Genomic DNA, 13878 nt, shown 5'->3' with positions numbered 1-13878 from the left:
TCAAACACAAACAAGGAATGAGGCTTATTATGAGGAAAAATGAGAAACTCTATAGAGGTATATAAAGGAGTTCTAACAGCTAAGAAATGTGAAACTCGTGTGAAATGAAAAGGTGAATTATAGAAGGGAAAAAGAAAGCAAAGAGAGTTAAAGGGTTAAAGGGGAAAAGCATGCATGGATAAAGCTATGTATACGTCAAAGTTTCACATTGATTATAAGAACATATTAAATAAACATTTGTATAATAATTATAGGAGGTTCTTATAGTTTTTGGTTAAATATACTTTGTATATTATATAGTAGTAGTAATAATAAAAGTGACATAGTATAAAGAGGCTCAAGAGATTCTTTGCATGCTTTAGTTTAATTGGAAAAAGAGGGGGTTTCTTTGCATTGGTTGTCACCTAACGTTTTTGATTAAAAATGTTGGAGTTTTGACCCATTGCTTTTGTTAAAGGACACTTTCTGTATATATATAGCTCGAATTTTGATATCTCTTTATTTAATTATTTTCTTTAGTTAAAAAAAAAACAGTTACTTATAAAAGTGAACTCCGCCTATGTTACACCTGCGATACATAGCCGGTCCCAAACCCAGATAAAAGAGGAGGGTTGTGTTAGGTCTTCGACAACTAACATAAAAATATAGTAGAACCCCCATGACATGAATCAAAGACATTATTGCGCTAAAGTTAGGTCGTTGCCCGGAAGCAATGCGCTGTATGGCTCGAGTACGGTGTCAAATGAGCAAGAATCGCTGCATCGGTGCCCGGATGTAGTGTTAAATGAGCAAGGGTTCTCGCGTTTTCGTGAACGGACGAGGGTAATAAATAAACTAGTTCACAAAGTAAAAGTTAAAGGTCGAAGCGACAGAAGGTTGAGATTTGGGACATGGAATATAGGCACTCTAACAGGAAAGTCCATGGAAGTGGTGGACACTATGACAAGGAGGAAGATTAACATTATGTACCTACAAGGAACAAAATGGGTTAGTGCAAAGGCTAGGGAGTTGGATACTTCTGGTTTTAAACTTTGGTATACATGAAAGGTGAAGAATAGGAATGGAGTTGGAATAATTGTGGATAAGCAGTGGAAGAAGGACGTAGTGGATGTCAAGAGGGTGGGAGATCGGATCATCTCTATCAAACTGGTGGTGGAGGGAGGTGCTTTCCATGTGATTAGCGCCTATGCACCACAAGTGGGTTCGGACGAACAACACAAGATAAGGTTTTGGGATGATCTAGAGAGTTTGGTTCAAGGCATACCTTTGGAAGATAAGATTTTCTTAGGAGGAGATTTAAATGGCCATGTTGGGAGAGAAGTGACTGGATATGGGAGTATTCATGGAGGCCATGGTTTCGGGGTGATCAATGTCGAGGGTAAAACTATTTTGGACTTTTCCTCAACCTTTGATCTTCTCATCGCAAATACATGTTTTAAAAAAAGAGACGGACATCTTATAACCTATAAGAGTGGCATGACAAGCTCTCAAATCGACTTCTTCTTGTTGAGGAGAGTCGACCGAAAATTTTGCATTAACTGTAAAATTATCCTGGGAGAGAGTTTGACAATACAACATAGAGTGCTCGTCATGAATTTTCACGTTGGGCAAAAGTTGAGGAAAAGACATCATACGAAGAACCCAAGGACGAGGTGGTGGCGGATGAAAGGTGAGGAACAAAGAAGCTTCCTAAGACATGTAGGAGAAGAGGCAAAGTGGGATGGGAATGAAAGCGCGAAAAAGATGTGGAGGGAGATGGCAGAAGTTATTAGAAGAACAGCAAAAGAAAGTTTTGGTGAATCTAAAGGAATAGAACCAAGAGACAAGGAGTCCTGGTGGTGAAATGCGAGTATACAAGAAAAGATAAAGATAAAAAGGGAGTGCTTTAAAGAGTGGTCTTTATGCCGCAACGCAGATAACTGGAAAAAATACAAGGCGGCTAAAAAAGAGACAAAAGTGGCTGTAAGTGAAGCAAGAACAAGAGCATATGAGGGTCTCTACCAGTCTTTGGGCACGAAAGAAGGAGAAAAAGGTATATATAGAATCGCAAAGAGCCGGGAAAGAAGAACGAGAGATTTGGATCAGGTTAAGTGCATAAAGGATAAGGATGGAGAGGTGTTGGCTCAAGAGGGGAAGATTAATGAAAGGTGGAAGAGCTACTTCTACGAGTTATTTAATGAGGGACAGAAGACTCTTCCGAGCCTTGGTCGATTATGCACAAGGGAAGAAGATTAAAATTTTGACTACTATCGAAGGATTCGAGACTTTGAGGTAAAAGAGACTCTAAAGCAGATGAAAAATGGTAGGGCAGTAGGACCTGATAATATCCCGATTGAGGTTTGGAAGGATCTTGGAGAAAAAGGCATCAACTGGTTAACCAAGCTTTTTAATGAGATTTTAAGGTCAAAGAAGATGTCTGATGAGTGGAGAAAGAGCACCTTGGTACCTATCTACAACAATAAGGGGATATACAAAGTTACAGAAACTATAGAGGGATCAAGCTTATGAGTCATACTATGAAGTTATGGAAAAGGGTGATAGAACGGAGGTTGAGAAAAGAGACACAAGTAACGGAGAACCAATTTGGATTTATGCCAGGCAAATCCACCACTGAAGCGATATACCTATTAAGAAGGATGATGGAGAGGTATCGTAGTAATAAAAGGGATCTACATATGGTGTTTATTGATTTGGAAAAAGCGTATGATAGGGTACCAAGGGAGGTCTTATGGAAGGTTTTAGAAAAGAGGAGAGTAAGGATCGCATATATTCGGGCAATTAAAGACATGTATAATGGGGCCACAACTAGTGTGAAGACTCAAGGTGATGTGACAGAGGAATTTTCTATTGGTATAGGATTACACCAGGGATCATTCTTAAGTCCATACCTTTTCACATTAGTCTTGGAAGTGCTCACAGAGCATATCCAAGAGCCTGTGCCATGGTGCATGCTTTTTGTCGATGATATCGTCCTTATGGGAGAGTCAAGGGAAGACCTAAATAAGAAGTTGGAGTTATGGAGAGAAGCTCTAGAAGTATATGGTCTGTGCATAAGCCGTAGCAAGACGAAATATATGGAATATAAGTTCAGTCTGAGAAGGAAAAACACTAATATAGAGGTGAAGATTGGAGAAAACATCCTACGAAAAGTTAAAAGTTTTAAGTATCTTAGATGCATCATACATGATAATGGAGAGATTGAACATGATGTAAATCATAGGATCCAAGCAGGTTGATCAAAATGGCAGAGTGCATCTGGTTTTATATGCGACAAAAAAGTGCATTTAAAACTTAAAGATAAATTCTATCGCACCGCTATAAGACCGGCTATGCTCTATGATACGGAGTGCTGAGCGGCTAAAGGGGAGCACGAACATAAGCTGAGTGTGGCAGAGATGAAAATGTTGAGATGGATGAGTGGTCATACGCGATTGGATAAAATAAGGAATGAAGATATAAGGGAGAGAGTTGGAGTAGCACCCATTGTGGAAAAGATGGTTGAATCGCGTCTCAGGTGGTTTGGACATGTGAGAAGAAGACCGATAGAACATCCAGTCAGGAGGGTGGATGAGATAGAAGATGGACAAAGGTCGAAAGGCAGAGGAAGACCTAAGAAGACAATCCATGAGGTGGTCAAACGAGATCTACATGTAAACGGTCTCTCTGTAGACATGATACATGACAGAACACAATGGCGTTGTTTGATTCATGTAGCCGACCCCACTTAGTGGGACAAGGCTTTGTTGTTGTTGTTGTTACTACTTATAAAAGTGAACAAAATTAGTTTTGAATCACAAAATGTTGTTTCAATATATCTATAGATTTGACAATGCTCTGAATATTCATAGACAAAAATAATTAATTTCATTCATTCATGTGTAGATAAGTGGATCAAAATGAAAGTTTATTCATCTATAGTTTATTTTTAGGATTTAAGTTATTAATTTAAAAAAAACTTCTAAAAAAATACAAAAGGTTAAATTTTTCAATATATTTTTATATACTTATTAAAAAAAATTAAAAACTCTTACTAACGATGACTTCAACATATATTTTTATATTTTAAATGAATTAAATTTAATATAGACTCCACCTATTTTTTAAATGTGTCTATACAAATAAAAAAATATATCTGTATATAAATTTAAATTCACAATTAATTAGTCCAAAATTCACTTACTCATAAACAATTCAGTATAATTTTTCTCTGATATTTTCTCGGACACAAGCAACACAGAGGAAGTTATTTTCTTAAAAAAGCTCAAGTCATTTTCTTTCATTCATGGCACATTTTCTTTCATTGGACACTACACACAAGTACACATATATGTAATCTTAGTTTCTAAGTATGCTTATAGGTGGTGCATTAGTGAATAATAATAATAATAATAATAATAATAATAATAATAATAATAATAATAATAATAATAAATATTCTCCGCATACAAGTCATTTACACATATAAGTCCATACAAGTTTCTTTAACCTAATTCATCTCACGCATTACTATCTAACAAACTTTTCAATCAACGCACGAATATATATAACTGCCTTTTTCGAAAAGATTTTGTTTTCTTTCTCGAATTTTCTCAGTATTTTCGATCTACATTCTCTTCGTGATTTCCTTCATCTCTACGTTTTTGAAATCAAGTTCTGAAATCAGTTTTGAACAATTATCTCGTTGTTGAAGACAATGAATTATTCAAGTTCAAATTGTTAATTAAACCATAGTGAAGTGGATTATTGTTTTAAATCCAATCAAGTGGCTGAAGTATGGTTCGATTCTAGTTAATGTTTTTGATAGTAGTTTATGATTCTATAAGTGAATAATGTTATTTTTCTTTGTGAAAATTGCTATTCATCGCTGATGGTTTGAATTGAATGTAATATAAGAGTTTTGCATTAAAGAAAATATTTTTGTGTATTTGCAGCAAATTTCGATATAAAACTAAAATATTTATATGTATTGTTTAAGGATTTTCGGTGTATGTGTACTGATAAATTCTGCATAATTCAAAATTCTTCTTCTTCCTTCTCATTTTTTGTTGCTTCTTCTTCTTCTTCTTTTTCTTCATCATCATCATCATCATCTTCGTTTTTTTTTCTTATTCATCTTTTTCTTCTTATTTTACCTTTTCAAGTTTCTTTTTGTTTTACTCTCTTAACAAGAATAGAAACAAAAAATCAAACAAAGAAGAAGAAGAAATACATAATGCTACAAAATTACTTGGAAGATGATGAACCTACATTCATTCAACTAAAAAAAGAAAGAAAGAAGAAAAAAAAAGAAAAAAATGTAATATTAAAGAAAACATTTTTATGTATTTGCAGTAAATTTCAATGCAAAACTAAGATATTTATATGTATTGTTTAAGAATTTTTGGTGTTTTTGTACTGATAAGTTCTGCATAATTCAAAAGTCTTTCTTTTCCTCTTTCTCATCTTCTGCTTCTTCTTCTTTATCTTCTTATTTTATTTTTTCATAATTCTTTTCGAATTCAACTTTAAAATTTTCTACATTTTTTGCGACGATTTTGAGATATTTTTAAAAAATTTTGATCTTTGTTTAAATTTTAAGGATGGCGATTTTGATTGAGGGAGAAGAATTGTTTTTTTTTTTTTGGTGACTTGGGAAAAAAACTGTTTGCGCTATTCAAAAGTTGGAGAAATACGTATTTATACGCAATCTAAACTTAGAGTTATTTTTATTAAATTTGAACCAACTTGTATAAATTAATTTGTATATTAAAAAAACTTATATATGTAACAAATATGTAATAATAATGTTATGGGTTGGAAGTTGTAAGATTCGAGTCCTAACTCCTAACCCAAAACATATTTTGCCAAATTTAAATTTATTATCTTATTCAATAATATTTTTTAGTTATATTTTAATTATATTTCTAATCAATTGATTCACCTCAACAAAAATTATATTATATAATTAAAATATATATTTTATGATAAAATTAAAATAAAATATTATGTTTCATACTTTAATTAATATATTTTTATATATTATATAATATCATTTTATTTATTTATTTTAAAAATAAATAAAATAATTTATTTTAATATAAATATATATAATATTTATTAAATTTATTTTTTAAATTATATTTTATTAATTTATTGTATAAAACTTAAAAAATCATATATATTTCGAATCAATTTAGTTAATTGAATATTTTAAATTAATTTAAAAAATAGATCCGATAAGAAATTAGAATGAAATTCTGCTCTAACCCGTCTTAATCCGAGCATGCACGCCTCTGTTACGGGAATCTTTGAATTCAGTAATTCAGCCACATCAAAACATGACATACATTACATCACACTTCATGATCATGCACGTCCAAAACACTTTAAAGTTTAAACAAATAATGGACTCAAATTTCCAACACACGTATTTGACTCTCTGTTCTTTCTCTTCTTTTTCTCTGTTATGCTGGGACCATCACTATACATTTACTCTATAATAATATACAATTTCTTAATCATTTTCTTCATTTTTAAACAATATAAAGGCTAATTATTAATATTTTTCCTTTTTTAACGAGAAAGATGATTACTAGATTAATCTAAGAGAATATAATATATATCATTAGTGGACAGAATTTTTTAATTAAAATATCACTGTTTTATATAAAATCTATTTATCAAATTATCACTCTTTTAAAATATATTATTTAATTGCCACCTTCTTTATTTTTTTTACGTCAGCGTGTAGATTTGTGCTTATTTAAAAATTCTGCTTGAGATGAGATTCGAATAAAAACTTTGAGAAACAAAAAGTAGTTTAGCTATTACCGGACCAAGCTGTTTTTTGTTATATATTACACCTTTTTAAAATTATATTACATAATTATATATTATATTTTTTAATTAATATATAATCTAAAATGTTTAATTATATATTATTTTTATATTTATTTTATATTCACTCATTCTTAAATTAAGAATTTTTTTTATTTTATAAAAGTATTAAAATAAACAGTAAATTTTATTAAATATTTATAAAAACTAAACAAAAATATTTTTATTAATCATAAATATATTTGAATAAAATTTTAAAAAAAGCCTAATAGATACATTCATACATAGAATTAGTGTCTAATGACTAACATATTATCGGTTGAAATGGGTTGTTCCTATTTTAATCCTACTCAATTTTCTTAATTATTCAAATTATGAATATACAATAATGAATAATCTATGTAATTTTGGTCATTTTTAATTTTAGGAACCAAATTACTTACTTTACAAATAAATTATTTTAAACTAATTTCTCATTTTTTTATTTAAATAATAAAGAATAGATAACAACTAAGGGTCTGTTTGGATACGTTCATAAGTTATTTTTTTTAACTTTTAATTTATAAAAAGGTATAGCATTAATGTCTAGTATAATTTTCAAAATTAAATTACAGTTTTTTAAAAAGCTATTTTAGTACTTATGGAGAAGTTAAAAAAAATAACTTTTCTCAAATAAAAAGTTTTTTATCATCCTTCTTTTAAAATAAACACTTTTAGAACTAAAAATCCAAATATAAAATAACTTATTTATAAGTTAATTTTAATATAAACATTTATTGTTTAAACTATTTTTCAAAAGTAACTTAATTAAGCTGTTTATTCAAGCTTCGGTCTAAGTTTATGTTAATTCTTTTTTGAACAACATAAATAACGGGCCTAAAATTGGCCCAATTCAAGTAAAATACACTACACTCTAAATTATTCACCTAAATTTTAATATTAAAATAATTATCCATACACCTAATGAATTGAACATCCGATATATCTATTGTTCACGGTATTTAATATTTTCATTCTTACTTTTCCTTCCTTTTTTCTGTTCTCCGGCATATAAGTCTTTTTATAATATGTAAGTCAAACTACAAAGTCTTTAACAATGGAAAATGTTTTTCTAATATAAAATGAAAGGAAATTGCTGCTATCCTACAATCCAATATCCATATATATAACTCACTTTTTCTTCTTTCTTGATCACCACGTAATCTTATTCAAGCAGAGCCACTCCTTTGATTGATACACAACACAACACACCTTCTAAGCAAGTCTCACTTCACTATATATATAAATATAATCTCAAAAAACATCATGTTTCTCAAACATTCATTATGTCTCAAATTTCCTCGTACCTTTCCCTTACTTACTCTGACATGAGCTTTCTACTCCAACCCATTTTCCTCCATGCATTCTCTGCCATCATCCACCTCATACTGGTGGCTATGGTTTTGGTGTCTTGGCTTTGGAAGAAGATCACAGTTGGAGAAGCTAGTGATGAGTCCAACAAGCATAAGAAGCTCAAGAATAAAGTTATGTTAAGAAAGACTTTGTTTTGTTCTTTGGGTGTTTCTGCTTTCAACTTTGTCCTCTGCCTCTATAGTTCTTACTTCTTAGAGGAAGAAGGAAAGCTTGTTACCCTTTTGGATTTAGCTATCAAAACTCTTGCTTGGGGTCTTATCAGTGTTTGCATGCACAAGAGGTTCTTCTTCTTCTTGATCAAACCTTGGTGTGTTCTCTATTTCTTTCTTTCATGTTACTCCTTTGTAGTTGATATTATTGTTCTTTTGTATGAAAAGAACGTGGCTTTACCAGCTCAGTACTTAGTTTCTGATGTTGTATCAGCTTCTGTGGGTTTATTCTTTTGTTATGTGGTGTGTTTTGTGAAGAATATTAATGAGTGTGAAGAGGATCATGTCAGTGATGATCTTCAAGATCCATTACTATTGAATAATGGTAATGCACCTGTTTGTGTTACCCCTTTCTCAAGTGCTGGCATTTTCAGCATTCTTACATTCTCTTGGGTGGGCCCTCTTATTGCTCTTGGCAATAAGAAGACCTTGGACCCTGAGGATGTTCCTCAACTTGATAAAAATGATAGTGTTTTTGGAGCTTTTCCAACTTTTAGAGAAAAAATTGAGAAAGATTGTAGTGCTGAAATCAATCACATAACCACTCTTAAGCTGGTGAAGTTGTTGGTACTCTCAGCATGGAGAGAGATTCTCTTCACTGCAGTTCTTGCATTGTTGAACACTTTGGCTTCTTATGTTGGTCCTTATCTTATTGATGCTTTTGTTCAATACCTTGCTGGACAAAGGGTCAATGAAAAGCAGGGCTATGCTCTGGTTTCTGCATTTTTCTTGTCAAAACTTGTTGAGTCCCTTTCACAAAGGCATTGGTTGTTTAGGTTGCAGCAAGTTGGGATTAGAATCCAAGCACTGCTTGTAACTCTGATCTATAACAAAGCATTGGTCCTTTCTTGTCAATCAAGGAAGGGTCATACTTCTGGTGAAATGATCAATTTCGTGGCAGTTGATGCCGGAAGAATTGGCAACTTCACTTGGTATATGCATGATTTGTGGAGAGTAGCTCTGCAAGTTGCCTTAGCCTTGTTGCTTTTGTATAAAAATGTCGGTCTTGCTTCAATCGCCGCGTTTGTGGCAACCATAATTGTAATGTTGGTAAATGTTCCTCTTGGAAAATTACAAAAGAAGTTTCAGAAGAACTTCATGGACTCAAAAGATACAAGGATGAAGGCAACATCTGAGATTCTAAGGAACATGAAGATCCTCAAACTACAAGGATGGGAAATGAAGTTTCTATCTAAGATAACTGAGCTTAGGAAAACTGAGGAAGGGTGGTTAAAGAAATCTGCATACAATTCAGCTATCAGTGCTTTTGTGTTCTGGATTGCTCCTACTTTTGTATCTGTTGTTACTTTTGGTTCATGTATGCTTATGGGGATTCCACTTGAATCAGGGAAAATTTTGTCTGCACTTGCAACATTCAGAATCCTTCAAGTTCCCATATATAATCTTCCAAATACAATTTCAGCTATACTACAAACTAAGGTTTCTCTTGATAGGATTTCGTCGTTCCTTCGTCTCGAAGACTTGCAATCTGATGTTGTAGAGAAGCTACCTTTCGGTACTTCAGATAAAGCAATTGAAGTAACCAATGGAAGCTTCTCTTGGGATCTATCTTCTCCAAATACAACATTGAAGAACATAAATCTTGAAGTTTTTCATGGTATGAGGGTTGCTGTTTGTGGGACAGTTGGATCAGGAAAATCTACATTGCTTTCTTGTATATTGGGAGAAGTACCAAAGGTTTCAGGCACTCTAAAAGTGTGTGGAACAAAGGCCTATGTTGCTCAATCACCATGGATACAAAGTGGAAAGATAGAGGATAATATACTGTTTGGTAAAGAGATGGATAGGGAAAGGTATGAGAAGGTTCTTGAAGCCTGTTCCTTGAAAAAGGATCTTGAAATTTTGCCATTTGGTGACCAAACAATTATTGGGGAACGTGGGATAAATTTGAGTGGTGGACAAAAACAAAGGGTACAAATTGCTAGATCTCTTTATCAAGATGCTGATATATACATGTTTGATGATCCTTTCAGTGCTGTGGATGCTCATACAGGATCACACATCTTTAAGGTAACTCAATTTTCATTATTCTCTTTATTATGTGTAACATAATCTAGGGTCTTATATCTTTTTTGTGTATATCTCTTTAGTTTTTTCAATATCATGGAACTTGTATAATGCTAAATAGTTAACATTTTCAATTTCTTTTGTGTATGACAGGAATGTTTACTAGGCCTTTTAAGATCAAAGACAGTAATTTATGTTACTCATCAAGTTGAGTTCTTACCTGCTGCTGACCTTATATTGGTGAGTATTTATCATAGTTAATTGCCATCAATTAAAAAAAAAATTAATAAGATGATGTTATTATGCCTTGTTGGTATAGGTGATGAAAGATGGGAAGATTACTCAATGTGGAAAGTATGCTGATCTTCTTAACAATGGAACCGATTTTATGGAACTTGTTGGTGCACATAAAAAAGCTTTGTCTACACTTGATTCAATAGATGAAGGAATAGTATCCAATGAAATAAGTACCTTGGAACAAGATTTAGATGTTCCTGTTTCTCGGGGTGGAGAGAAAGAAGAGGAAAAGAAAGATGAGCAAAATGGTAAAATTGATAACAAAGGTGATGAGGCAAAAGGCCAACTTGTTCAAGAAGAAGAAAGAGAGAGAGGTAGAGTTGGATTTTCAGTGTATTGGCAATTTATCACTATGGCATATGGAGGTGCTCTTGTTCCTTTCATGCTATTGGCTCAGATTCTCTTCCAAGTTCTCCAAATTGGTAGCAACTATTGGATGGCTTGGGCAACACCAATCTCACAAGATGTGGAGCCACCTGTTTTGGAAACAACTCTTATAGCTGTCTATGTTGCTTTGGCTATTGCAAGTTCTTTCTGCATTCTTGCAAGGACAACACTTCTTGCCACTGCTGTATATAAGACAGCTACCATAATCTTCAATAAGATGCACTTCTGCATCTTTCGCGCACCAATGTCATTCTTTGATTCCACTCCAAGCGGCCGAATTCTAAATAGAGTATGTCTTCTTCATCTATTTTGTTGTTTGCAGAAACTATGCAATACAATGCCTTTGAGGCTTTGACACTTCTTGTTTCTTGCTGTTCTGTTCTAATGCAGGTTTCTACTGATCAAAGTGCAGTAGACACAAACATTCCTTATCTAGCTGCTTCATTTGCCTTTCTCTTCATCCAACTTTTGGGAGTTATAGCAGTGATGTCTCAATCTGCATGGCAAGTTTTCATTGTCTTTATACCTGTGATAGCAATCAGCATTTGGTATCAGGTATTAGTTGAACTAATTTTCCAAAACTAGACTATATTTCATGATATCATAGGATCATATTTAACTAGAACATTACACCTTATAATGTTGCAGCAATATTACTTACCACCAGCTCGAGAGCTATCGCGCTTAGTTGGAGTATGCAAAGCACCAATCCTTCAGAACTTTTCTGAAACAATTTCTGGTACTTCAACCATCAGAAGCTTTGATCAGCAGTCTAGATTTCAGGAAAAGAATATGAAACTAATTGATGGATATTCGCGACCACAGTTCAATAGTTCTGGTGCTTCTGCATGGTTATGCTTCCGTTTGGATATATTGTCTTCAATCACATTTGCATTTTCTGTGATATGCTTGATGGTTGTTCCTCAAGGAGTCATAGATCCAGGTAAACAATAATCAAATTATGATATTTGTTTAACTAAAAAAAATTACACTGCATATATAATGAGGAACTAAGTGCTCTACTTATGTTTGATTCTCTTGTTGAAGGCCTTGCTGGTTTATCTGTTACCTATGGACTCAATTTGAACTCGTTAAACGCTATGGTGATTCGACTTCTTTGTGAATTGGAGAACAAGATGATATCAGTAGAAAGAATACTTCAATATACATCTATTCCTAGTGAGCCTCCCCTTGTTGTGCAAGAAAATAGACCAAGTCCTTCTTGGCCATCATATGGAGAAGTTGATATATGCAACTTGCAGGTAATTGAAGATAGAAATTAGTTTGACATCTTACACAATTTTGAATTCATGTTATGATTTTGTCTTCTTAAAGTTCACTTTTCCAAAGTGATTAGTACTTAGAGAGTTTATGCTATGATACTTGTAATGGACTAATGATTCTTTGAACATGATGAAGGTTCGTTATGCTCCACACCTTCCACTTGTGTTGCATGGCCTCACATGCACATTTCATGGAGGATTGAAAACTGGCATTGTTGGGAGAACAGGAAGTGGCAAAACAACTCTCATACAAACTCTCTTCCGAATCATCGAACCAGCTGCTGGAGAAGTTGTGATTGATGGCATCAACATCTCTTCAATAGGACTTCATGATTTGAGGTCTAGATTAAGCATTATTCCTCAAGATCCAACCATGTTTGAAGGGACAGTGAGAAACAATCTGGATCCACTAGAGGAGTACACTGATGAACAAATTTGGGAGGTTAGTTTGCTATTATTGTTAAACATATTCAGTATCCAAAATCCTAAATAATGGACTTATAATTGTTCTTCTGACTCAAGAATATTCACACATTTACATTCTCATATATATAGGCCCTTGAAAAGTGTCAACTTGGTGATGAAGTTAGAAGAAAAGAAGGAAAGTTGGACTCTCCAGGTTTGCATTCTATTTTTCATGAATCAATAATTATATATCCTCCTAATTTATAACTAGGAAAATTTTGATTACTCTACATGAATATAGAGATATAGTAACCTCTGAACTTTTTGCTAAGGCAAAACTTGATGCTGCAGTTAGCGAAAACGGCGAGAATTGGAGCATGGGACAGAGGCAATTGGTGTGCCTTGGTAGGGTGCTTCTAAAAAAGAGCAAGGTATTGGTGCTTGACGAAGCGACTGCATCAGTTGATACTGCCACAGACAATTTGATTCAACAAACTCTTAGGCTGCATTTCGCTGACTCCACAGTCATAACCATTGCGCATAGAATCACTTCTGTTATCGACAGTGATATGGTCTTGCTTCTTCATCAAGGCAAGAACTAAGAAATGCCTATTATTATTTATTATTCACTAAACTTTTATTGTAACTTGATTATCTATTTTTCTGATTTTCTTTGTATCTTTATTTAATGCAGGACTAATTGAAGAGTATGATTCACCTTCAAAATTGCTAGAGGATAAGTCATCATCTTTTGCTCAACTTGTTGCAGAGTACACAATGAGATCCAAAACCAGTTTTGAGAAATCTTCTGATCACTGATTTAGACATATTATAGCTAGTTTATTTAGTAGAATAATGTTTTGAATTTGCTGTGGTATACCATATCAATTTTAATTGGATGTATTACTACATTACTAGTATGTTCTAGCAGCAGCAGAGATTAATAATCTCATATGATCTAATGCTTTATGATAGGAATAGAAAATTTTAATTTGTCATATAATTAATCAATTGACATGATAAATAAGATTTAGCTTCAA

General features: G+C 32.9%; 1 protein-coding gene across 1 annotated transcript; it reads left to right on the top strand.

The window, feature by feature from the left end:
• Window positions 1-7964: 7964 nt before the first annotated feature.
• LOC107606454 (ABC transporter C family member 3) lies at window positions 7965-13878 on the top strand. Its single transcript, XM_016308516.2, has 10 exons — window positions 7965-10469; window positions 10620-10706; window positions 10786-11439; window positions 11541-11705; window positions 11799-12093; window positions 12198-12412; window positions 12570-12875; window positions 12989-13052; window positions 13190-13429; window positions 13533-13878. Exons 1-10 carry the CDS (start codon window positions 8142-8144, stop codon window positions 13655-13657), a joined length of 4479 nt encoding a protein of 1492 aa, XP_016164002.2. The 5' UTR covers window positions 7965-8141; the 3' UTR covers window positions 13658-13878.

This window comes from Arachis ipaensis, chromosome B7 (genome assembly GCF_059453495.1).
Source record: "Arachis ipaensis isolate K30076 ecotype BB chromosome B7, ASM5945349v1, whole genome shotgun sequence".
NCBI lineage: Eukaryota > Viridiplantae > Streptophyta > Magnoliopsida > Fabales > Fabaceae > Arachis > Arachis ipaensis.
Note: the sequence above shows the minus strand (reverse complement) of the source record. Positions and strands in the feature narration are given on the sequence as shown.